Raw genomic sequence first — 26294 nt, forward strand, 5'->3', positions numbered from 1 at the left:
ATATGACTAGGACACGTCCCCCAAATGTCCCCAAATGACCTGATATGACCAGGACACGCCCCCCAAATGTACCCAAATGACCTGATATGACTAGGACACGTCCCCCAAATGTCCCAAATGACCTGATATGACCAGGACACAGCCCCAAATGACCTGATATGACTTGGACACGTCCCCCAAATGTCCCCAAATGACCTGATATGACCAGGACATGCCCCACAAATGTATCCATATGACCTGATATGACTTGGACACGTCCCCCAAATGTCCCCAAATGACCTGATATGACCAGGACACAGCCCCAAATGACCTGATATGACCAGGATATGCCCCCCAAATGTCCCCAAATGACCTGATAAGTAGGACACAACCCCCAGATGTTCCCAAATGACCTGATACGATCAGGACACGCCCCCCAAATGTCCCAAAATGACTTGATACGACCAGAACACCCCCCCAAAATGACCTTATATGACCAGGACACGCCCACTCAATGGTCCCCAAATGACCTGATATGATCAGGACACGACCCTCAAATGTTCCCAAATGACCTGATATGACCTGGACATGTCCCTGAAATGTCTCCAAGTCAACAGAAAGTGACCTGATATTGTCCCCAAACCTACCTAGGCGGGGCTAAGATCTGTATCTCCACACAGCAAAAATCCAACACATAGACAAAATATGTCATCTTGAAAGGCAATTTAAAATAAAGATACAATAAAGAACAACATGCTGAATAAGTGTACAGTATGATAATGTTACATGATACATGAACAACGAAATGCGAACGGGGCCGCTATGTTAACATAACATGGCTATTAAGAGTTATTCAGATAGCTAAAGCATAAAGAACATGTTAACAAGTTTACCAAACCATCAGCGTCACTCCAAAACACCAAAATAACATGTGAAATGATATAATAATGTGTTAATAATTCCACACATAAGTCGCTCCAGAGTATAAGTCGCACCCCCAGCCAAACTATGAAAAAAAAAAAACTGCGACTTATAGTCCGAAAAATACTGTACATGTGATGTCTATGAGACGCATCAGACGCTACCACTGTAACATCATGTTTTTCTGTTTTTATAAAGGTTGAAACTTGAATATTTAAAAAGTTCTGAGTGGTCAATAGTATAAAATCGCAAGGTTTTTTAAAAAAATAGTTGAAAAATGTGAGGCAGAATGTGGAAAATAGTTCCCACTAATTTTGGATTGATGGATAAATAGCTATATCAATCTTATCTTTTACCATAGAAGTCTTGTCGGCTACAAAATTATTTGTTTTTAAATACGTTTTTAGTTCTTAGTTGAATTTGAAGCGGAACAATAGCAAGAAATTGATTAATTATAAGTAAACTCTCCGGGCTTTAGGACCTGGCGGGCACCAAACAACCAGCAGTGGAGTGACGACGACGTGCTAACGTGCTAAGCTAGGTGCTTAGCCCGGCTGAGACGGTCGAGCAGCTATTTTAGCGTCTGCCTGTTGGCGGACTGTTACATTACCCTGGAGTAATATTTCATTTTGTTGCCGTGTGTTTTGTGTTCGTTAGCCACCAGCTTTGTTTCACAATGCCAAGCAAAAAGAAAAAATACAACGCCAGATTTCCACCCGTAAGTGTAAAGCTTTACCGACGCCGGTGTTCCGTCTTGCTAACCTGAGCTAAATTGAGTCAAAGCTAATTCTTTATCATAATTTTAATTTCACCTGAAATGTATTCACACGTAATATTTGATGTCTTGAACAAGTTAAAACGCAGTATTGTAACACCGGTTATGTCGTATAACCTAGCTCTACTTCACAACTATCTAGCATTGTTTTTAGCATGGCTAGCTGCTTTCGTGGACTGTTAACATCGAAGCGACTGCTTCATTTCTACGTTTTGACTCTTTCCAGGCAAGGATTAAGAAGATTATGCAGACTGATGAAGAAATAGGCAAAGTAGCTGCAGCAGTACCGGTTATTATTTGTATCCTTATTGTCAATATGGGAGCTATAATGAAATAATATGTATCTCCTTCAAATTACTGCTTATTTACATTCACTTCCACCCCAGTTTTGAATGTATGTCATGTAAGATTTCATGAAAACAAGGTTCCATGTCATCAACTTCCTTTACTACGACATCAGCAAGAGCCCTGGAGCTTTTCTTGGAGTCGCTGCTCACCAAGGCTTGTCATGTCACTCAGTCCAAAAACGCAAAGACCATGACGACATCACACTTGTGAGTTTTGTTTTTAAAAAGCATCACAAAGTAGCATAACAGGCAAATATTAGCGATGTTTCGCAGTGTATGAACATTGACATGAACTTAGTTTGTAAAAAAGGTGTACTTTCATACTAATATATACCGTGTATCATAAACCCCTCGCATTTCTGCAGATATTTAAGTATATCTTTTCATGGGACCACACTGACAAAATGACACTTTGACACAAAGAAAAGTGGTCTGTGTGCAGCTTATATAATAGTTAATTTATTTTCCCCTCAAAATAATTCAAAATATAGCCATTAATATCTAAACCCCTGGAAACAAAAGTGAGTACACCCCTTAGAAACTACATCCCTAAATGTCCAATTGAGTACTGCTTGTCATTTTCCCCTCCAAAATGTAATGTGACTCGTTACATGAGTGCTGTCAGCATTGCTGCAGAGATTGAAGAGGTGGGGGGTCAGGCTGTATAAATATGGGGTATAACTTTAGTACTTTTTCAAAAATGTCTTCGACTGATTATTACTTTTATAAAGCGGACTTTGGTACAGCCCCCAATGGGAAGGCATGAGGCAAAGAAGGACGACGTGTCAGGTCAATAGATTTTTGAAGTCTATGTGAGTGGTCATTAGTGCTGCCACTAGGTGTGGGTGACATGCAGACAACTTTTGCAGTGCATAAGTAGAGATTTCCACTTAAATTTTGATTTAACTACTTGTTAGGGAGCGTAAAGCAATTGCAAGACTATTCATATGTGTGTGGATTCTAGAAAGCAATGCATTGAGCTGGAGCAGCAGTTTGACTTCTTGAAAGATCTGGTGGCGACGGTGCCGGACATGCAGGGCGAGGGGGATGAGAACCACAGCGAGGCTGCGGGGGAAAAGGTGCCACGAAGGTATTGATGTGTAACTATGTCACGGAGCGCAGCGTTTGCATTACACTTTTTAAAATTTTGATCCCCAGGGGGCAAAAGCCAGGTTCCGCTCACAAGAACGGCGGCGCGGGCTCTAAGGGCAAGGACAAGAAGTTATCCGGAACTGAGTCAGAGCAAGAGGTGTGAAGTGATTGGCGGAAATGATCCCAGACAGCGTCATATTGTCTAACCATTTGTTGTATTTTGGTGAAAAAGGAAGACTCTGAGGACAGCGAGACGGACGGAGACGAAGAGGACGGATCTCAGTCGAGCACAAACCTGCAGGCTCCAGCTAGATTCCACAGGTAACGCATTAAAGAACAAAGGAAGCAAAAATTTGCTCGCAAAATTTTCCACTAGAATGGTGTCTCTGTTAATTCAATAGCCACTATTGACGGCGCTTGATGTTTGAATTCGCACACCTAGGTGAAAAAAGTGTCCCAATTCCAACGGAATGGACGTCTACTAATGATAAACTCAATTGAATTCACACACAGGTGAAAAAAAATTCTCCCTGTTTAAACGGATTGGACGTCTACTAGTGATAAACTCATTTGAATCCACACACCTAGGTGAAAAAAAACCCAGTTCAAACGGATTGGATCTCTACTAGTGATAAACTCATTTGAATTCACACACCTAGGTGGAAAAAAAATCCTCCCCGTTCAAACATATTGGACTTGTACTGGTGATAAACTAATTTGAATTCACACACATAGGTGAAAAAAATCCAGTGATAAACTCATTTGAATTCACAGACCTAGGTAAAAAAATCCTCCCAGTTCAAACCGACTGGAAGTCTACTAGTGATAAACACATTTGAATTCACACCTAGGTGAAAAAATATCCTCCCAGTTCAAACAGATTGGACGTCGACTAGTGATAAACTCATTTGAATTTACACCTAGGTGAAAAAAAATCCTCCCCGTTCAAACATATTGGACTTGTACTGGTGATAAACTAATTTGAATTCACACACATAGGTGAAAAAAAAATCCTTCCAGTTCAAACGAATGGGAAGTCTACTAGTCATCAACTCATTTGAATTCACACACCTAGGTGAAAAAAATCCTCCCAGTTCAAACGGACTGGAAGTCTACTAGTGATAAACGCATTTGAATTCACACCTAGGTGAAAAAATATCCTCCCAGTTCAAACAGATTGGACGTCGACTAGTGTTACTCATTTGAATTCACACACATAGGTGAAAAAAAATCCTTCCAGTTCAAACGAATGGGAAGTTTACTAGTGATCAACTCATTTGAATTCACACACATAGGTGGAAAAAAATCCAGTGATAAACTCATTTGAATTCACACACCTAGGTAAAAAAATCCTCCCAGTTCAAACAGACTGGAAGTCTACTAGTGATAAACGCATTTGAATTCACACCTAGGTGAAAAAATATCCTCCCAGTTCAAACAGATTGGACGTTGACTAGTGATAAACGCATTTGAATTCACACCTAGGTGAAAAAATATCCTCCCAGTTCAAACAGATTGGACGTCGACTAGTGATACTCATTTGAATTCACACACATAGGTGAAAAAAAATCCTTCCAGTTCAAACGAACTGGAAGTCTACTAGTGATCAACTCATTTGAATTCACACACATAGGTGAAAAAAATCCTCCCAGTGATACTCATTTGAATTCACACACCTAGGTGAAAAAATCCTCCCAGTTCAAACCGACTCGAAGTCTACTAGTGATAAACGCATTTGAATTCACACCTAGGTGAAAAAATATCCTCCCAGTTCAAACAGATTGGATGTCGACTAGTGATAAAACTCATTTGAATTCACACACATAGGTGAAAAAAATCCTCCCAGTGATAAACTCATTTGAATTCACAGACCTAGGTGAAAAAATCCTCCCAGTTCAAACGGACTGGAAGTCTACTAGTGATAAACGCATTTGAATTCACACCTAGGTGAAAAAATATCCTCTCAGTTCAAACAGATTGGATGTCGACTTGTGATAAACTCATTTGAATTCACACACCTAGGTGAAAAAAATCCTCCCAGTTCAAACGGATTAGACGTCTACTTGTGATACTCGTTTGAATTCACACACCTAGGTGAAAAAAATCCTCCCAGTTCAAACGGATTAGACGTCTACTTGTGATACTCGTTTGAATTCACACACCTAGGTGAAAAAAAATCCTCCCAGTTCAAACAGATTGGACGTGTACTGGTGATAAAATCATTTGAATTCACACACCTAGGTGAAAAAAATCGTCCCAGTTCAAACGGATTAGACGTCTAGTCGTGATACTTATTTGATTTCATACACATAGGTAAAAAAAAAAAACTCCTCCCGGTTCAAACGGATTGGACGTCTGCTGGTGATAAACACATTTGAATTCACACATCTTGGTGGGGGAAAAAAATCCTCCCAGTTCAAACGGATGGACGTCTACCCGTGATACTCATTTGAATTCACACACCTAGGTGAAAAAAATCCTCCCAGTTCAAACGGATTGGCGGTGTACTGGTAATAAACTAATTCGAGTACACACACCTAGGTGAAAAAATCCTCCCAGTTCAAACGGATTAGACGTCTAGTCGTGATACTCATTTGAATTCACACACCTAGGTGAAAAAAATCCTCCCAGTTCACACAGATTGGACGTCGAATAGTGATGAACTCATTTGAATTCACACACCTAGGTGGGAAATAAAATCCTCCCACTGATACTCATTTGAATTCACATACCTAGGTGAAAAAATCCTCCTAGTTGAAACGGATTAGACGTCTAGTTGTGATACTTATTTGATTCCATACACATGGGTTAAAAAAAAAAATCCTCCCGGTTCAAACGGATTGGACGTCTACTGGTGATAAACACTTTTGAATTCACACACCTAGGTGAAAAAAAAATCCTCCCAGTTCAAACGGATTAGACGTCTAGTCGTGATACTTATTTGATTTCATACACATTGGTAAAAAAAAATCCTCCCAGTTCCAACGGATTGGACATCTACTGGTGATAAACACATTTGAATTCACACATCTTGGTGAAAAAAAAAATCCTCCCAGTTCAAATGGATTGGACGTCTACCCGTGACACTCATTTGAATTCACATACCTAGGTGAAAAAATCCTCCCAGTTCAAATGGATTGGCGGTGTACTGGTAATAAACTAACTTGAGTTCACACACCTAGGTGAAAAAAATCCTCCCAATTCAAACGGATTAGACGTCTAGTCGTGATACTCATTTGAATTCACACACCTAGGTGAAAAAAATCCTCCCAGTTCACACAGATTGGACGTCGAATAGTGATGAACTCATTTGAATTCACACACCTAGGTGGGAAATAAAATCCTCCCACTGATACTCATTTGAATTCACATACCTAGGTGAAAAAATCCTCCTAGTTGAAACGGATTAGACGTCTAGTTGTGATACTTATTTGATTCCATACACATGGGTTAAAAAAAAAAATCCTCCCGGTTCAAACGGATTGGACGTCTACTGTAGAGCTGTCCCGACTAGTCGACATAGTCGACGTCATCGATGACGTAAATCCGTCGACGAGCACAACATCCCGTCGACGGTTAATGAAGGGTTAAAAAAATATATGCGTGGAAAGTTAGAATGTCGGATGCTCTGTTTGCAAGCGGGGAAAGCGGCACAAAGCCAAAAAAAAGCGCACCAGAGTGTCCAAAACATTGCCTTATTTCAAAGAAACAAAGGAGAGTACACTCTTATGTCCTGTCTCTTCAATGCCAAGCTTGGCTGCACGTCGGCCGTGAATAAAAACCTCAAGCGCCTTCACGCAGTTTGTAATTATTTTTTTTTTTTTTCATTTTTTGTACACCAGAGGGTGCTGTCGCCTTACTAAATAATAATGTTTCATTGACAATGGGCCTATAAGTGCTATTACTATTGTTTTTAATGCTAATTGAAAGGTTTATTTCATGTTATGGTTTATTTTATGGTATAGAAAATTATATAAGGTTAAAAGGTCATAAATATATACAGTATATACAGTGATTGCACTCAAGGGAGAGATTGTCAATGATAAGGTAATCAATTAATGTAAATGCAATTCATATAGGCAATTAATTTCTAATTATGTTGCTTTATTTGTGTGCACCGTAGCTCTTACAGTGTGTTTACATCAAGGATGGAATAAAAGTTGTAAACCATCAGTTTAAGAGACCATCTTTTCAATCGGAGGCTACACTAGTTAATTCTATCAGCATTTGAACTCATTGTTTATTTGTGATTTATTATTGTTATTTACGTGTTTATTTGTACTTTAATAAATAATTTGAGTGTTCCAATATGTTTTTTGTGAATTGATAAGCGTCAACAAAAATTTCATTGGTAAATTAGTAAAAAAAAAAAAAAAAATTAATTATTAGATTAGTCGACTAATCGTAAAAATAGTCGGCTGACTAATCGGGAGAAAATTAGTCGTTTGGGACAGCCCTAGTCTACTGTTGATAAACACTTTTGAATTCACACACCTAGGTGAAAAAATCCTCCCAGTTCAAACAGATTAGACGTCTAGTCATGATACTTATTTGATATCATACACATTGGTAAAAAAAAATCCTCCCGGTTCAAACGGATTGGACATCTACTGGTGATAAACACATTTGAATTCACACATCTTGGTGAAAAAAAAATCCTCCCAGTTCAAACGGATTGGACGTCTACCCGTGACACTCATTTGAATTCACATACCTAGGTGAAAAAATCCTCCCAGTTCAAACGGATTAGACGTCTAGTCGTGATACTCATTTAAATTCACACACCTAGGTGAACAAAATCCTCCCAGTTCACACAGATTGGACGTCGAATAGTGATGAACTCATTTGAATTCACACATCTAGGTGAAAAAAATCGCAGTTCAAACAGATTGGACGTGTACTGGTAATAAGATCATTTGAATTCACACACCTAGGTGAAAAAAATCCTCCCAGTTCACACAGATTGGACGTCGAATAGTGATGAACTCATTTGAATTCACACACCTAGGTGAAAAAATCCTCTCAGTGATTAACCCATTTGAATTCACACACCCAGGTGAAAAAATCCTCCCAGTGATTAACCCATTTGAATTCCCACACCTAGGTGAAAAAATTGTCCAAGTTCAAACGGATTATACGTCAAGTCGTGATACTCATTTGAATTCACACACCTAAGTAAAAAAAAAAATCCTCCCGGTTAAAACGGATTGGACATCTACTGGCGATAAAGTCATTCCAATTCACAACAGTAGCTCGTTTTTCCTGTTTATTACTTATACAATAAAATATTGTGATCCCCTGGTACACAGACATACATATGACATTTTGAGTATGACTGAATCCAGTGTTTTGTCCATCTTGTTCAAGCATCCACGCACCACCGAAGCACACGCACACAGTGGTCCCAGGGGACGGCGTGGCTCCGGCGCCCGTCCGGTGCCCAGTGACCTTCGCCTTGCACCCCTCCGCAATGGGCACGGCGCCACCTCCGCCGGCACTGCAACGAAATGAGGACTACGACGAGGAAGACTATGACTCTTAACTCCCCTTTCAGCACGCACAAACGCACACATTTTTTTTTTTTTTTTGTGTTAAGTCACTCTCGCGGAGCAAAAGACTCTTCGTCGACGAGAGACGCCGAAGAAAGGAAGACGCTTGTAAATTGATTCATTTTTGCGTTCTCTTTTAAACTGTGGCTTTTATTTCACTGTAGATGAGAATCCAACCAGGATATTTTTAAGGGGTTCACTTACAGTACAGTTTCTTTCTTTTGTTCTCTTTTTAATTCATGTTTTTATCCCCTGCCCTAAAAAAAGACACCTGTTCTGCCAAATAGTTTCCATTCAGGCCACACTCATCTCTGAGTCGCTCTTTTGTTGCTCCACGGCCACTCCTGCCGCCCCCCTCCTTTTTTTTATTTTATGTTTTATTTTAGATCACTTTTAATGACTACATTGAAAGTAGACACGAGGTTCCCCTTTCTGTCCATGTTAAATGTTTTCAAATAGGCAAAGGAAGTTGCATTGTGAACGTTTTAACATTGTTTTCGTTTTTGTATGGATTAAATAGTCATATTTCAACTAGTGCCTCATTATTTACGGTTTGCCACACACTGAAAAACTAAATAGAGTTGTCAATTATATCGGAAAACGCTTGTGATGAAAGCATTTAAAATGAAATCGGATAATCTCGACATTTTTTTTTATTACCGGTTTTGGGCCAAAATGCCTATGTGATATGGCAGTGCCTTATTGGCACTTTGCACTTGGTCCAAAAAATTTGGACGTGCATGGCTGTCAATGGCATCGATTTACTTGGGCGCCAGTTGAAAAGGTGCTGTAATGGTAAGTTTTTGGTCAAAAATCCCAACCACACCGGTTTTTCTGCCAATGAAAATGAATGAAAAATTTGGACGTGATTGGCTATCAAAGGTATCGACTTACTTGGGCGCCAGTTGAATGTCAGTGTGCTGTAATGGTACGTTTTTGGTCAAAAATCCCAACCACAGGTTTTTCTGCCATGGAAAATGAATGAGAAATTTGGACGTGCATGGCTGTCAATGGCATCGACTTACTTGGACGCCAGTTGAATGTCAGTGTGCTGTAATGTTAAGTTTTTGGTCAAAAATCCCAACCACAGGTTTTTCTGCCATGGAAAATGAATGAGAAATTTGGACGTGCATAGCTGTCAATGTCATCGACTTACTCGGGCGCCTGTTGAATATCAATCTGCTGTAATGGTAAGTTTTTGGTCAAAAATCCCAACCACACAGGTTTTTCTGTCATTGACAATGAATGAGAAAGTTGGACGTACATGGCTGTCAATGGCATCGACTTTGGCGCCAGTTGAACGTCAATGTGCTGTAATGGTAAGTTTTTTTTGTCAAAAATCCCTGGCACACAGGTTTTTCTGCCATTGAAAATGAATGAGAAATTTGGATGTGTATGGCTGTCAATGGCATGGACTTGCTTGGGCGCCAGTTGAATATCAATCTGCTGTAATGGTAAGTTTTTGGTCAAAAATCCCAACCACACAGGTTTTTCTGTCATTGACAATGAATGAGAAAGTTGGACGTGCATGGCTGTCAATGGCATCGACTTTGGCGCCAGTTGAACGTCAATGTGCTGTAATGGTAAGTTTTTTTTGTCAAAAATCCCTGGCACACAGGTTTTTCTGCCATTGAAAATGAATGAGAAATTTGGATGTGTATGGCTGTCAATGGCATGGACTTGCTTGGGCGCCAGTTGAATATCAATCTGCTGTAATGGTAAGTTTTTGGTCAAAAATCCCAACCACACAGGTTTTTCTGTCATTGACAATGAATGAGAAAGTTGGACGTGCATGGCTGTCAATGGCATCGACTTTGGCGCCAGTTGAACGTCAATGTGCTGTAATGGTAAGTTTTTTTTGTCAAAAATCCCTGGCACACAGGTTTTTCTGCCATTGAAAATGAATGAGAAATTTGGATGTGTATGGCTGTCAATGGCATGGACTTGCTTGGGCGCCAGTTGAATATCAATCTGCTGTAATGGTAAGTTTTTGGTCAAAAATCCCAACCACACAGGTTTTTCTGTCATTGATAATGAATGAGAAAGTTGGACGTGCATGGCTGTCAATGGCATCGACTTTGGCGCCAGTTGAACGTCAATGTGCTGTAATGGTAAGTTTTTGGTCAAAAATCCCAACAACACAGGTTTTTCTGTCATTGAAAATTTGGACGTACATGGGTGTCAATGACATCGACTTATTTGGGCGCCAGTTGAATGTCAATGATCTGTAATGGATGTGTCCCCAAAATTTACCCAAATCAACGGGAAGTGACCTGATATCAGAGAAGGTGTCCCCCAAATGTCCCCAAATCAACAAAGTGACTTGATATCAACAGGAGGTGTCGGCTAAATGTCCCCAAATCAAAAGGAAATGACCTGATATCAACAGGACGTGTCCCTGAAATGTCCCCAAATCAACAGGAAGTAACCTGATATCAACAGAAAGTGTCCCCGAAATGTCCCCAAATTAACAGGAAGTGACCCGATGTCAACAGGACGTATCCCCAAATGGATATCAACAGGACATGTCCCCCAAATGGATATTAACAGGGCATGTTACCTGAATGTTCACAAATTAACAGGAAGTGACCTGATATCAATGGGACGTGTCCCCGAAATGTCCCCAAATCAACCGGAAGTGACATGATATCAACAGGAAATGTCCCCAAATTAACAGGAAGTATACTTATATCAACAGGAAGTGTCCTCGAAATGTCCCCAAATTAAGAGGAAGTGACCTGATATCAACTGGACGTATCCCCAAATGGATATCAACAGGACATGTCCCCCAAATGTCCCCAAATCAACAGGAAGTGACCTGATATCAATGGGACCTGTCCCCCAAATGGATATCAATAGGACATGTCACCTGAATGTTTGCAAATTAACAGAAAGTGACCTGTATCAACAGGACGTGTTGGCGAAATGTCCCCAAATCAACAGGAACTGACCTGCTATCAACAGGACGTGTCGGCGAAATGTCCCCAAATCAACAGGAAGTATACTGATATCAAAAAGAAGTGTCCCCCAAATGCTCCTAAATCAACAGGAAGTGACCTGATATCAAAAAGACATGTCCCCAAATCAACATGAGGTGACCTGATATCAACAGGACATGTCCCCCAAATGTCCACAAATCAACAGGAACTGACCTGATATCAACAGGACTTGTCTGCTAAATGTCCCCAAATCAACCGGAAGTAAACTGATATCAAAAGGAAGTTTCCCCCAAATGCTCCTAAATCAACAGGAAGTGACCTGATATCAACAAGATATGTCCCCAAATCAACAGGAGGTGACCTGATATCAACATGACATGTCCCCTAAATGTCCACAAATGAACAGGAACTGACCTGGTATCACCGGACGTGTCCCCAAAATGTCCCCAAGTTAACAGGAAGTGACTTGATACAACAAGACGTGTCCCCAAAATGTCCCCAAATCAACAGGAAGTAAACTGATCAACAGGAAGTGTCCCCCAAATGCTCCTAAATTAACTGGAAGTCAGCTAATATCAACAAGACAGGTCCCCAAATCAACAGGAAGTGACCTGATATCAACAGGACATGTCCCCAAATCAACAGGAAGTGACATGATATCAACAGGACATGTCCCCCAAATGGATATCAACGAGACATGTCACCTGACTGTTCGCAAATTAACAGGAAGTGACCTGATATCAACGGGACGTGTCCCCGAAATGTCCCCAAATCAACAGGAAATGACCTGATATCAACAGGACATGTCCCTGAAATGGCCCTATATCAAGAGGAAGTGACCTGATATCAACAGGACATGTCCCCCAAATGTCCACAAATGAACAGGAACTGACCTGGTATCACAGGACGTGTCCCCAAAATGTCCCCAAATTAACAGGAAGTGACTTGATACAACAAGACGTGTCCCCAAAATGTCCCCAAATCAACAGGAAGTAAACTGACCAACAGGAAGTGTCACCCAAATGCTCCTAAATCAACAGGAAGTGACCTGATATCAATGGGACATGTCCCCAAATGAACGGGAACTGACCTGATATCAATAGGACGTGTCCCCAAATGAACAGGAAGTGACCTGATAACAACAAGACATGTCCCCAAATCAACAGGAAGTGACCTGATATCAATAGGACGTGTCCCCAAATGAACAGGAAGCCACCTAAGATCAACAAGACAGGTCCCCAAATCAACAGGAAGTGACTTGATATCAACAGGATATGTCCCCAGACGAACAGGAACTGACCTGGTATCAGCAGGACGTGTCCCCGAAATGCCCCCAAATTAACAGGAAGTGACTTGATACCAACAGGACGTGTCCCCAAAATGTCCCCAAATCAACAGGAAATATCCTGATATCAACAGGAAGTGTCCCCCAAATGCTCCTAAATCAACAGGAAGTGACCTGATATCAATGGGACATGTCCCCAAATGAACGGGAACTGACCTGATATCAATAGGACGTGTCCCCAAATGAACAGGAAGTGACCTGATAACAACAAGACATGTCCCCAAATCAACAGGAAGTGACCTGATATCAAGAGAGCGTGTCCCCAAAATGTCAGCCAATCAACAGGAAGAGACCTGACAGATCTGTATCTACCACAACAAAGCCCCATTGTAATTTCCCCGAAATTGCAGTTTCTAATTGTTCAAATGAAATTCAAGTTTTATTTTGTAAGGGAACGCCGGATGCGCCTATTGTGGAGCAGCTCCAACTTGATCGTGTCCTGTCACCTGACATCCGGTCGAGAAAGGGAAAAAGTTGCGACTCCCCCACCCTCTGGAGAACGGACGTAAAAGTTAGTTGGAGTTTCACCGTGCGAGAAAACGGAGTATAATCATACGATCTAGATGGGATTATCGTTGTTTTTATCACGGGAAACTCCCTTCGCGTCTGTTGGAGTGGCGAAACGGAGCGGACAAGCCACTCGGGACCCAGCACCGTGTCGTGAGGATGAGGAGGATGAGGTCCGCTACTTTGGAAAGATAAGGGCCGGCATGTTGTTTGGGGAACCTTGTTAGTGACTAACGACTTATTTTCGTGAAGTTTAGTGGGAAATGCGCAGCAGTCACACCTGAAAGTTGTCGTAAAAACACTGGAACAGCTCAACTGAATGCTCCCTTTCCTGCTATTCTTCTCTACACTCCTCTTTGCTTCCTGCTTGTGGTGGGCCACTCTACTTAATGGCTAAATATACTTAAAAACAGCTCTCAGAGTCCAGGCAGGAAACCTTTTTTCTTCTTCTCCATCTTGTCTTTTCTTTCATTTGACTCCTGGACTTCGAAACAAACGAGAAAATGCGGGGACAAACCACTTTTTGACTATTTTTTAAAATCATCTTTTAAGCCTGCAAGTTTACGTCCTAACAAATCTATTTCAAGACAACCCTTGGAGTGTATTTAGGAAGCTTTTAGTGAATAGCGAATTTAGAGTATTTGTATTTGTATTTGTATTTATTTTGATCTCCATTAGTTGTAACAAGTACAGCTACTCTTCCTGGAGTCTAGCCGGATTGCCTTAAAGAAATATTGTTATATTTTTTCTTATGTTTTAAACCCAATGCTAGTTTTCAACTCTTAAAAGTTGCTAAATACACACTCAGAGTCCAGTCAGGAATCCTTTGATTCATTTTGTTTGTCATTTTAGTGTCTTGGATGGCATTCTTTTCAATCCTAGTCTATTGGTAAGCCCCTTTAAATTCATCAATAATTAGAATTTTAAAAATTGTGATTGATTTTTTTTTTGGGGTCCTTCGTGTGACTGGGGGTTTTTTTGGGTCCCCATTGTGACCGTTGCATTGAAATGGGTTAAAGGCTGTAGAAAAGCCAGATTGAGAGCTTTTTTTGGGGGGTATCGTTTACCAGTCGAGCTAGCTAGGCTAAATGCCTTGAAATACCTTAAAACTGAATCCAAGTCCTTGACCTGGAGTTTATGCTGTCGTTTTGAGTGTGCGACACTAACCGAGTATTGGGAAAGCGTTAGCCACATGACGTTGAGGAACGACCCCAATTCTCGAGGTCTTAACCTGACCCGGACGATGCGGCGTGGGTTGGTTTCACCAGTCGATCCTCCCTGTTAAACGCTTCACTGGTCCCTGATGAACCAACAAGACCGACGGGAAAGGGAGCGAGGCGCAATAAAGTACTCCTTTGTACTTTATTTTCAAACCCTCAGGGCGCAGAGTGAGATTCGCTCGGAACGAGCGGGGAAGGCTCCATGGAGCCGCTGAAGAACATATTCAGCCGAGGCCCGTTGTCCAACTGGAAGAACTTGGAACAATCGCAAAAAGGCAATTTCAGCAACCCAGTGTGGACAGCGTTGTTCGACTATGAGGCGTCCTGCAAAGACGAGCTCACCCTGCGGAAAGGCGACCAGGTGGAGGTCCTCTCGTTGGACTCGGAGATATCCGGCGACGAAGGTTGGTGGGCGGGCAAGGTCAACAACAAGGTGGGCATCTTTCCTTCCAATTATGGCTCTTTCAAGCCCAGCGGATACGGGAAGCTACAGGGTAATGCCGTGGTGGGCGAACTGGGCCCCGCCATGGGCGGCGAGTTGGAACCCGCCGTGGTGAACTTCCGCGAACTGAGCCTTCAAGAGGTGATCGGAGTGGGCGGCTTCGGGAAGGTGTATCGCGGAACGTGGCGAGGCGCGCTGGTCGCCGTCAAAGCCGCCCGTCAGGACCCGGACGAGGACATCAGCGTGACGGCGCAGAACGTCCGGCAGGAAGCGCGACTCTTCGCCATGCTCACACACCCCAACATTATCGCCCTGAAAGGCGTTTGTCTGCAAGAGCCAAACTTGTGTCTCATCATGGAGTACGCCTCTGGCGGACCCCTGAGCCGGGCGCTGGCCGGACGACGCATCCCGCCTCACATCCTTGTCAACTGGGCCGTGCAAATCGCTCGCGGGATGCTCTACCTTCACAGCGAGGCCATCGTCCCCGTCATCCACCGAGACCTCAAGTCCAACAACAGTAAGTTCAGTTCTCTGTCGCCGAAAATGCTCAAACATCGAAACAAAAGATGTACTTGAATGTTATGTATACATTCGTTAGTTCGCTGCCATCCCTCCCACTTGAAACTGATTGGACGTCTATGGCCGTCAGTGGCAGCCTGTGCTAGGCAATGAGTTCATTTTGGGTAGTTACACATTTGATTTCCTGTTGATTTTTGGGCATTTACGGGTCACGTCTTGTGGTTTTTGGGACAGGTACAGGTCACTTCCTGTTGATTTTGGGTCATTTCCTGCTAATTTTGGGTTCCTGGGGCGATTCGTTTCATTCCCTCTTGATTTTGGGTCACTTCCTGCTTATTTTGGGGCATTTATAGGTCACTTCCTGTTCATTTTGGGTTACTGAGGCATTTCACATAATTTCCTGCTGATTTTGGGGTATTTATGGGTCATTGACTTGATTTTGGGGCATATACGGGGGTCACTGACTGTTGATTTAGGGGCACTTAGGGGTCACTTCCTGTTGATTTTTGGGCGTTTAAGGGTCATTTCCTGCTAATTTTGGGTTACTGGGGCGATTCAAGTCATTTCCTGTTGATTTTTGGTCACTTCCTGTTGATTTTGGGGCATTTACAGGTCACTTCCTATTTATTTTGGAGCATTTACGGGACAGTTCCTGCTGATATGGGGTTTCTGGGCCATTTCGCATAATTTCCTGTTGATTTTTGGTCACTTCCTGTTGATTTTGGGGCATTTTCAGGTCACTTCCTGTTGATTTTGGGGCATTTTCGGGTCTCTTCCCGTTGATTTTTGGTCACTTTCCGATGATTTATAGGGCATTTACGGGTCACTTCCTGCTATTTTTGGGTTACTGGGGCGATTCAAGTCATTTCCTGTTGATTTTTGGTCACTTCCTGTTGATTTTGGGGCATTTACAGGTCACTTCCTATTTATTTTGGGGCATTTACGGGACAGTTCCTGCTGATTTTGGGTTTCTGGGCCATTTCGCATCATTTCCTGTTGATTTTTGGTCACTTCCTGTTGATTTTGGGGCATTTTCGGGTCACTTCCTATTGATTTTGGGGCATTTTCGGGTCACTTCCTATTGATTTTGGGGCATTTTCGGGTCACTTCCCGTTGATTTTGGGGCATTTTTGGGGTCACTTTCTGCTGATTTTGGGTCACTAGCAGGTCACTTCCTGTTGATTTTGGGTCACTAGCAGGTCACTTCCTGTTGATTTTGGCTTACTGGGTCATTTTACATCATTTCCCTTTGATTTTTGGTCACTTTCCAATGATTTTTGGGGCATTTACGGGTCACTTCCTGTTGACTTTGGGTCACTTACTGCTGATTTTGGCTCTTTAGCAGGTCACTTCCTGTTGATTTTTGCTTACTGTGGCATTTCACGCCATTTGCTGTTGATTTTTGGTCACTTCCAATGTATATTGGGGCATTTATGGGTCAGTTCCTGCTGATTTTTGGTTACTGGGCCATTTCGCGTCATTTCCTGTTGATTTTTGGTCACTACCCGCTGATTTTGGGACATTTATGGGCCAGTTCTTGCTCATTTTTGATTACTGGGCCATTTCGCGTCATTTCCTATTGATGTTTGGTCACTTCCTGTTGATTTTGGGACATTTACGGGTCAGTTCCGGTTGATTTTGGGGCATTTATAGGGCACTTCCTGTTGATTTTGGGGCATTTACGGGTCACTTCCTGCTGATTTTGAGTTACTGGGGCATTTCACGTCATTTCCTGTTGATTTTTGGTGACTTTCTAATGATTTTGGGGCATTTACGGGTCTTTTCCTGCTAATTTTGGGTTACTGAAGCGATTCACGCAATTTCTTGTTGGGGCATTTATAGGTCACTTCCTGTTGATTTTTGGGCATTTACGGGTCACTTCCTGTTGATTTTGAGTTACTGGGGAATTTCACGTAGTTTCCTGTTGATTTTTGGTGACTTTCTAATGATTTTGGGGCATTTACCGGTCTTTTCCTGCTAATTTTGGGTTAGTGAGGCGACTCACGCAATTTCTTGTTGATTTTTGGTCACTTTCAATTCATTTTGGGACATTTATGGGTCAGTTCCTGCTCATTTTTGGTTACTGGGCAATTTTGCGTCATTTCCTGTTGATTTTTGGTCACTTCCTGTTGATTTTGGGGCATTTACAGGTCACTACCCATTGATTTGGGGGCATTTACGGGTCACTTCCTGCTAATTTTGGGTTACTGGGGCGATTCATGCCATTGCTTGTTGATTTTTGGTCACTTCCAATTTCTTTTGGGACATTTATGGGTCAGTTCCTGCTCATTTTTGGTTACTGGGCCATTTTGCGTCATTTCCTGTTGGTTTTTGGTCATTTCCTTTTGATTTTGGGGCATTTACGGGTCACTTCCTGTTGATTTTGTGTCACTTCCTGTTGATTTTGGGTCTCTAGCAGGGGCACTTATGGGTCACTTCCTCTTGATTTTGAGTTACTGTGGTATTTCACATCACTTCCTGTCAATTTTGGGGCGTTTATGGGTCGCTTCTTGATGATTTTGGGTTACTGCAAAGGAAGTGACTCAAGAATGTCCCCAAAATGACTCCAAATCAACATGAAGTAACCTGTAAGTGGCCTAAAACAAACAGCAAGTGACCTGCAAATGCCCACAAAAGACTGGCTGTGAATGCTCTGGTTTGTCTATAGCCGCAAATGAGTTTATTTAGTAGCACTTCGCTCACTTCCTGTTGGTTTCGGCGCATTTACAGGTCGCTTCCTGTTGATTTTGGGTTACTGAACACAAAGGGACCCGAGAATGTCCCCAAATGAATAGGAAATGAGTTGAAATGACCTGTAAATGAAAAGAAATTCACCTGTAAATGCCCCCAAAACCTTGAATTGGTCATGTTTGAGTGCCATTGACGGCGGTAGACGTCCAATCCATTTCAAGTGTCAAAATGAACTGGACTTCGAGGCGTCAGTGAGCTAACAAAGACACTGTTCCAGTCCGGTTTGTCTGTTTTGTTGACTGCTGGTTTAAGGGATCTGAGCCCACTTCTAGAAAAGGTAGGTTGAGGGAGCTTACAAATATGCGTTGTTGATAGAACCAAATACCACGCCTTGGCAGCAAAGGTCAAGAATTCCAGAGTGGAGTTCTATTGGACTTTGATACCGGAAATGGAAGCTTGTCATTAAAGCGGCAGATGCACAGCTAATAAAGCAACCTGAGTTTTACAACAATCTCCCTCTATGTTATCATTCCTGCAAGGCTATTGTCGACTGTGTGATTGTATCAGTCCCGGTCCAAAAGACGCCACCCCCCCCTCTTTTTATGCATTCTATGTTGAAATTGAAATGCGGCTCAGTCCTCAGTCCAAACTGAATTGTTTCTGGGAATATGACCAGTCCGGGTCGACGTCCAGGGCTCGGCAAGAGTTACAAATATCACGAGGCATCGCATACCCACACACAATCCCTCTCTCTGTAAGATGCTATCACTTTACCCTGGTACCTGTTTTTGTAATTTATGAATATCTTTGTGCCAGACCTGTACCAACATGTCTGGACTGCAACTGCCGTGTTATGACACTGAGCTGTATCCTGTTGTCGCTGTGTGTCAAAGGGTGATTGGCTGAAGTTGACCGTTTAGCAATTTGGTCCTCAAGGGCCGCCACGATTGCAGGTTTTAGTTCCAACTGATCTAGCACAGTCTTGAAAGCTACTTGATCGGTGAAAAGGTGCCTTCTTGATCCTTTGGAATGATTTCCTGCAACCATCACGAAACTTTTTAAAGCTCAGAGACCCTCGGACCATGCTAACGCTATTTTACGGAATAGTGAGACCTACTCTGGACTTACTCTGGATCCCAAATACGGAGCACCATAATCTATGTCGAGTCGGTCCAGAGAAGTTCAGCAAAACCATCGCTGGAACAGTGAATCTCTCCTACTAGGAGAGACTAAAATATCCTAAAATCTTGGTCCCCAACCCTGGGCTGGAAATGAGATACAGCAGCTGACTTGGATTTATCCTAACCGCCCTAAGGCCAAAGATGGCAGCAGGGTGCTTCGGACATTGGACTGTATCTACCTAAACTTACATGCTAAATTTGACTACCTCATTAAACCTGGTTGACCTCAGATTGACATATAAAAGAATTGTGAATATTTGAAAAACAGCACAAAGGATTGACACAATTTCTATAGAAATTTGCGACTGATGGCGTGGCAACTTCACAGAGGTGCAACCATTGTGTCATAGTTACGTAAGTGTGCAGCGACTTCCCTAAAAGTGGTTCTTCTTTTCTACCATTGCCATTTTATAGCAAACGCCAGTTGCAGTAGTGCAGTACGCAAAGGCTTTTCCAAGTGGTAACCGTGACTTTACATAGTTTGGGAGTTGATGACCTATGTGAATCTTCTGTTAAACACACGAAAAGGTGAAACTGACCTCATCTCGACATAGATGGATCTGATCTCTACAACTAATAAACAGGAAAAACAAGCTATTTTCAACCTTCTGCTGTGAATTGGAAGTATGGAGTTTGTCATTGGTAGATGTCCAATCCAAGTGGGCAGGTGGCAGCACATGAACATTCCATTAGTGGCAGCCCATGCCAGGCAATGAGTTCATTTGTGGGGCATTTCACGTCATTTCCTGTTGATTTTTGGTCACTTCCTTTTCCCTTTGGGACACTTACAGGTCACTTCCTGTTTAATCTGGGTAATTTAGTGGTCACTTACTGCTAAAAAAAAAACTGAACAAGAAGTCACTCAAGAATGTCCCCCAAAGTGACTCAAAACAGCCTTTTGAAATTGATTCTGCAACGCATTAAATGTTTTTCTAATCCGATTACTCCAATATTCGAACTAACTAGTTGTTAGATTAATCGAATATGTGAATAATCGATAGCTGCAGCCCGAGTTACACCCCTAACAAAATACTGTACGTGCCGCTTTTCCTTTTTCCTGTTAATTTTGGGTTATTGAACAAGTAACTCAAGAATGTCCCCAAAATGACTTAAAATGAACAGCAAGTTGAGAGGTTTACATAGAAAGCCTTTGTTTACATCTCCTTAAAGTTGATTCTGCAACGCATTAAATGTTCCTAATCCGATTACTCCACTATTCGAACTAACTAGTTGTTAGATTAATCGAATACGTGAATAATCGATAGCTGCAGCCCGAGTTACACCCCTAACAAAATACTGTATGTGCTGCTTTTCCTTTTTCCTGTTAATTTTGGGTTATTGAACAAGTAACTCAAGAATGTCCCCAAAATGACTTAAAATGAACAGTAAGTTGAGAGGTTTACATAGAAAGCCTTTGTTTACATCTCCTTAAAGTTGATTCTGCAACGCATTAAATGTTCCTATGAATATTTAAATAATCGATGGCTGCAGCCCGAGTTACACCCCTAACAAAATACTTTACGTGCCGCTTTTCCTTTTACCTGTTAATTTTGGGTTATTGAACAAGTAACTCAAGAATGTCCCCAAAATGACTTAAAATGAACAGCAAGTGTACAGGTTTACCTAAGCAAGCCTTTGTTTACATCTTCTTAAAATTGATTCTGCAATGCATTAAATGTTCCTAATCCGATTACTCCATTATTCAAACTAACTAGTTGATGGATTAATCGAATATTTAAATAATCGATTTTTTTTTTTTTACGTTTTCACAAATATTCAGATTACGTGGATCTGCCTATGCCTATTCTGTGTTTCACAAGTAAGTGTTTTCCTATCTTTGGAGAGTGGACGTCAGGGGAGTGTAGCAAAGAGTCCAATCTTTATTTTAAGCCTGACTTGGATTAAATTGCATGTTTGTTTCCACTGCCGGCCACTCCACTTTCTAAATGACATGTTATTTGCTCGGTTTGGATAGAACAGAGAGAAGGGAAATCTATGAAATATATACATACACCCTTGTTATTTTGAATATGCAAGCCGATTAGTGAAACTAAAACTGTTTCTTTTTTCGATCAAAACATCCGCTGCCGGACACCCAAACATGAGTAAGGTGCACATGTGCCAACTCGGCACATTTTGGGACCTGCGCTAGTACGTGCTAACCTCAAAAATGGATGTTAAATTTAAGAGTCAAACTGTCAAACCTTGAATTCCCAAAAGAGCTCATCGCTACATGCTGTAAAACTGGTGCTAAAAATGCCACGCTAAACACTTGAAACTCGCTGACCTTTAGTATTTTTTTGTCCTGCTTCAGTGTGTCTTTTTTTGTTGTTGTTTGTTTTTTTACTTGCTCCGTCATTGGACAGATCATGTTTTCATACATCCTCCAAACATCACCCGCATACCGCGTGTGATCACGGTTGCTGCTTTTGTGGTGTTTGCACACGCGTTTGTTAATGTTTAAGCACGGAGAAGCTGTTTATACTGAGAAAGCGCAAACTCACTGAGGCTAGTTTTGGATAGGCTCAGTTGTAGAGGTGTGGCAATACATCGAAAATGGGATATATCGTGATACTTTGTAGCCCAAAAGGTTAGCGATGTGCTCCCGCCAGGAATCGATGGGGGGGGTCGGGGCTCCGATCTCGCGTTGCCCCGCAGCGCCTCCTCAGTGTTATCCTGCATCCGCCTTCCCCTTTCTTCTCTGCCTGGGTGTATCGGCTGGGTGTCGCCTGCTCCAGCGGGGGGACCCTGCCCTGCCCTGGGCTTGGTGGGCTGCTGAGGGTCCCGTGGCGTGCTGTGCCGGTTGGGGGCTGCTGCTGTGGCTCGTGGACCGGGTGGGTGGGCCCTATTGGGTGTGGGGTTGGTGGTGCGTCCCCTGTTCCCATCCCTGAGGGCCGGTTGATGGGGTCGTGGGTGGCCCGGGGGACCACCCTGGATCCCGGGGAGGGGGGTTGCCATGGCTCCTTTGCTGGGCTGCAGGAGGAGGGATGTGCTGCGCTGCCCTCCCGGGCTGGCTGGGTTGGCGCCCGCTCGGCATCTCCGCTCGTCTGTCGCCTGTTTTGTGGGGCTTGTGCGCCACTGGATGTGATTGGGCGCGCACGGGTGGGGGGGGTCCCGGTGCTGGGATTGGTAAATGGTAAATGGTGCTATACTACATCGCCATCCACCTACTGGTGAAGCAGCACCAGGAGCAAAAGTAAAGTAAAGTTCAGTATCTTGCTCAAGGATATTTAGGCAACTTCATCAGTGCAGAGAATTGAACCCACAACCTCTGGGTTGGGGGACAACTACTCTACCACTGAGCCACACCACCCACATTGGGATTGGCGATGGGGCGGCGTACGGTCGGTTGCCGACGGGCTTACACTCACAATGGAGTCACACGTTTGCTGGTTTCTAGATCACAGAGCTGATTTTTGTACACTCTAACCCTCTCAGTCACTTGGATTATAGACTCCCCCAACCCCCTCCCGTTCTTTCCCTGGTCAACAGGCCCCCCACATGGTGTCAACCGGAAATACATCTAGCTGACATCTAGCTGACGATAGCACCAACATATTCATAGTTAGTGTAGGCGTTCAATGTATTTCTTGATGTTGTGTTTCTTTTCTTGTTTCTTTTCTTCTGTTCCCCCATAACCCCTTCCTTTTCGCTGCTTTGTCATAATAAAAGAGATATGTTGAATGATTACAATCGGAGAATGCCATACTCTCAATGTGAAACATTAAAACTGTTCAGACCATCCGGACACTTAGACTTCCATTGTTCGTGTCAAACAGCTGAACAGGACAGGTTTTGAGAAAAAAAAAAAGAAAAAAGAAAAGGAATCGATATATCGTCAGAAGTGTGTAGAGCACTAGCCAAAAATTGTAGCATAGCTGCAAAATAATACAGGTAGTGACATAACCTGAATTTCCGCGTAAGTCGGAATCTACCCTTTAAGTACCCCAAAATAACAATCCAAAAAGTATTATATTTTGTTTAAGGGTGAAGAATACACTGCCCTCTGGTGGCAGCGTTGGGTCTGGCTGGACTGTCGCCTTGTATGAGAGAAGTGGACTGAGACGTCTGACATGAATAGCTGTGCACTGGTTCGGCCCATGTAAGGCTATAAGTTGTTTCAGCTAATATACAGTGGGGCAAATAAGTATTTAGTCAACCATTAATTGTGCAAGTTCTCCCACTTGAAAATATTAGCGAGGCCTGTAATTGTCAACATGGTTAAACCTCAACCATGAGAGACAGAATGTGGGGAAAAAGAAAAACAGAAAATCACATTGTTTGATTTTTAAATAATTTATTTGCAAATCATGGTGGAAAATAAATATTTGGTCAATACCAAAAGTTCATCTCTATATTTTGTTATGTACCCTTTTTTAGCAATAACGGAGGCCAAATGTTTTCTGTAACTCTTCACAAGCTTTTCACGCACTGTTGCTGGTATTTTGGCCCATTCCTCCATGCAGATCTCCTCTAGAGCAGTGATGTTTTGGGGCTGTCGTTGGGCAGCACTGACTTTCAACTCCCTCCACAGATTTTCTATGGGGTTGAGACCTGGAGACTGGCTAAGCCACTCCAGGACCTTGAAATGCTTCTTAGGAAGCCACTCCTTTGTTGCCCTGGCTGTGTGTTTGGAATCATTGTCATGCTGAAAGACCCAGCCACGTCTCATCTTCAATGCCCTTGCTGATGGAAGGAGATTTTCACTCAAAATCTCTCGATACATGGCCCCATTCATTCTTTCCTTTACAAAGATCAGTCGTCCTGGTCCCTTTGCAGAAAAACGGCCCCAAAGCATGATGGTTCCACCCTCATGCTTCACAGTGGGTATGGTGTTCGTCTGATGCAATTCAGTATTCTTTCTCCTCCAAATATGAAAACCTGTGTTTCTACCAAAGAGTTCTATTTTGGTTTCATCTGACCATAACACATTCTCCCAGTCCTCTTCTGGGTCATCCAAATGCTCTCTAGTGAACCGCAGATGGGCCTGGACGTGTACTTTCTTCAGCAGGGGAACACGTCTGGCAGTGCAGGATTTAAATCTCTTGCGGCGCATTGTGTTACTGATAGTAGCCTTTGTTACTGTGGTCCCAGCTCTCTGTAGGTCTTTCACTAGGTCCCCCCCGTGTGGTTCTGGGATTTTTGCTTCCCGTTCTTGTTATCATTTTGACGCCCCGGGGTGAGGAGAGAGTTCAAAGTCTGTGTTGCCCAACGACTGCCCAGAAACATCACTGCTGTAGAGGAGATCTGCATGGAGGAATGGGCCAAAATACCAGCAACAGCGTGTGAAAAGCTTGTGAAGAGTTACAGAAAACGTTTGGCCTCCGTTATTGCCAACAAAGGGTACATAACAAAGTATTGAGATGAACTTTTGGTATACACCAAATATTTATTTTCCACCATGATTTGCAAATAAATTCTTTAAAAATCAAACAACGTGATTTTCTGTTTTTTTTTTTCACATTCTGTCTCTCATGGTTGAGGTTTACCCATGTTGACAATTACAGGCCTCGCTAATATTTTCAAGTGGGAGAACTTGCACATTAATGGTTGACTAAATACTTATTTGCCCCACTGTATGTTTGTGTATGCATTTGTAATTAGGTTTACAGCTACAGTTTGTGGAGTTACGTGTGAGCGATTTGCTATGAGAATTTGCTCGGCTTTTGCAAAGATTTTTTTGGGGTATTTTATTACTTTTCTTTGTGACTATTTCTTATGGTAACGCAGTCGTTTTCTGTAACTAGTTTATAATTCATTATTTTTCAGTCATTTACCATTTAATTATTGCACCGTGAATGGCAATTGCTCCGCTCACATAACAATTCCCAAGCATCTTAGTTTGGGGACATCTAATGGTCAATAAGCATAACAACTAGGGTTGTTCCGATCATGTTTTTTTGCTCCCGATCCGATCCCGATCGTTTTACTTTGAGTATCTGCCGATCCCGATATTTCTTGATCCGATTGCTTTTTTTTTGCTCCCGATTCAATTCCAATCATTCCCGATAATTTTTCCCGATCATATACATTTTGGCAATGCATTAAGAAAAAAATGAATTAAAACTCGAATGAATATATACATACAACATACAGTACATAAGTACTGTATTTATTATGACAATAAATCCTCAAGATGGCATTTACATTATTAACATTCTTTCTGTGAGAGGGATCCACGGATAGAAAGACTTGTAATTCTTAAAGGATAAATGTGACTTTGTATATTGTGACTAAATATTGCCATCTAGTGTATTTGTTGAGCTTTCAGTAAATGATACTGTAGCCATTTAACTGTTCTAACCAAATGCATGATGGGAAGTGCAACCATGACTGTGCGTAGTGGCACCAATTGATATATCTTCTCTGCGTTGGGAAGTAACATAGGGTGTTAAAGAAAAGATCAACCACTACTGTTCCTTCCCACATTGCTTCCCACGATATTTCTAATTGTAGAGAGAGGGATTTTAAGGCTTTAGCCAATTAAAAAGGGGCTCCAAAGGCTGCCAAAATTCTCTCTACTCATTTTACGCTGCCTTTTAGCTCTATATATAGGTATAACGGCGCCATTATAGATTGAACGCGACAATGTGTGAGTGGGTCGTGCAGCGCATGCGTTAATTGCATTAAATATTTTAACGTGATTCATTTTTAAAAATTAATTACCGCCGTTTACGCGATAAATTTGATAGCTTTACTTTAAGCCAAAACTAAAGACTCTGAATGAATGTAAGACATTTTGTCTGTAACGTTAAATACAATTAAAATACGATTTAATTAAAAAAAA

At 42.1% G+C, this 26294-nt stretch overlaps 2 protein-coding genes across 2 annotated transcripts in view; both read left to right on the forward strand.

The window, feature by feature from the left end:
- Positions 1 to 1359: 1359 nt before the first annotated feature.
- On the forward strand, positions 1360 to 9180 carry drap1 (DR1-associated protein 1 (negative cofactor 2 alpha)). Its single transcript, XM_057853893.1, has 7 exons — positions 1360 to 1618; positions 1902 to 1974; positions 2136 to 2229; positions 2987 to 3112; positions 3181 to 3271; positions 3347 to 3435; positions 8482 to 9180. Exons 1-7 carry the CDS (start codon positions 1577 to 1579, stop codon positions 8654 to 8656), a joined length of 690 nt encoding a protein of 229 aa, XP_057709876.1. The 5' UTR covers positions 1360 to 1576; the 3' UTR covers positions 8657 to 9180.
- Positions 9181 to 13413: 4233 nt separating this feature from the next.
- Positions 13414 to 26294, forward strand: part of LOC130927819 (mitogen-activated protein kinase kinase kinase 11) — a 37922-nt gene continuing 25041 nt past the window's right edge. The window contains exon 1 of the mRNA XM_057853885.1: positions 13414 to 15633. Coding sequence (XP_057709868.1) covers positions 14877 to 15633 — 757 coding nt within the window. The 5' untranslated portion in view covers positions 13414 to 14876. The remainder of the gene's footprint in view (positions 15634 to 26294) is intronic.

The sequence above is a fragment of the Corythoichthys intestinalis genome, chromosome 13 (genome assembly GCF_030265065.1).
Source record: "Corythoichthys intestinalis isolate RoL2023-P3 chromosome 13, ASM3026506v1, whole genome shotgun sequence".
NCBI classification, from domain to species: domain Eukaryota; kingdom Metazoa; phylum Chordata; class Actinopteri; order Syngnathiformes; family Syngnathidae; genus Corythoichthys; species Corythoichthys intestinalis.

What these genes read in the sequence shown, in the direction of transcription:
- drap1 (XM_057853893.1), top strand. Translation starts at nt 1,577, where the DNA reads ATGCCAAGCAAAAAGAAAAAATACAACGCCAGATTTCCACCC. An exon ending in ACAACGCCAGATTTCCACCC is followed by an intron (nt 1,619 to 1,901) that starts GTAAGTGTAAAG and finishes GACTCTTTCCAG; the next exon opens with GCAAGGATTAAGAAGATTAT. An exon ending in GAACTGAGTCAGAGCAAGAG is followed by an intron (nt 3,272 to 3,346) that starts GTGTGAAGTGAT and finishes TTGGTGAAAAAG; the next exon opens with GAAGACTCTGAGGACAGCGA.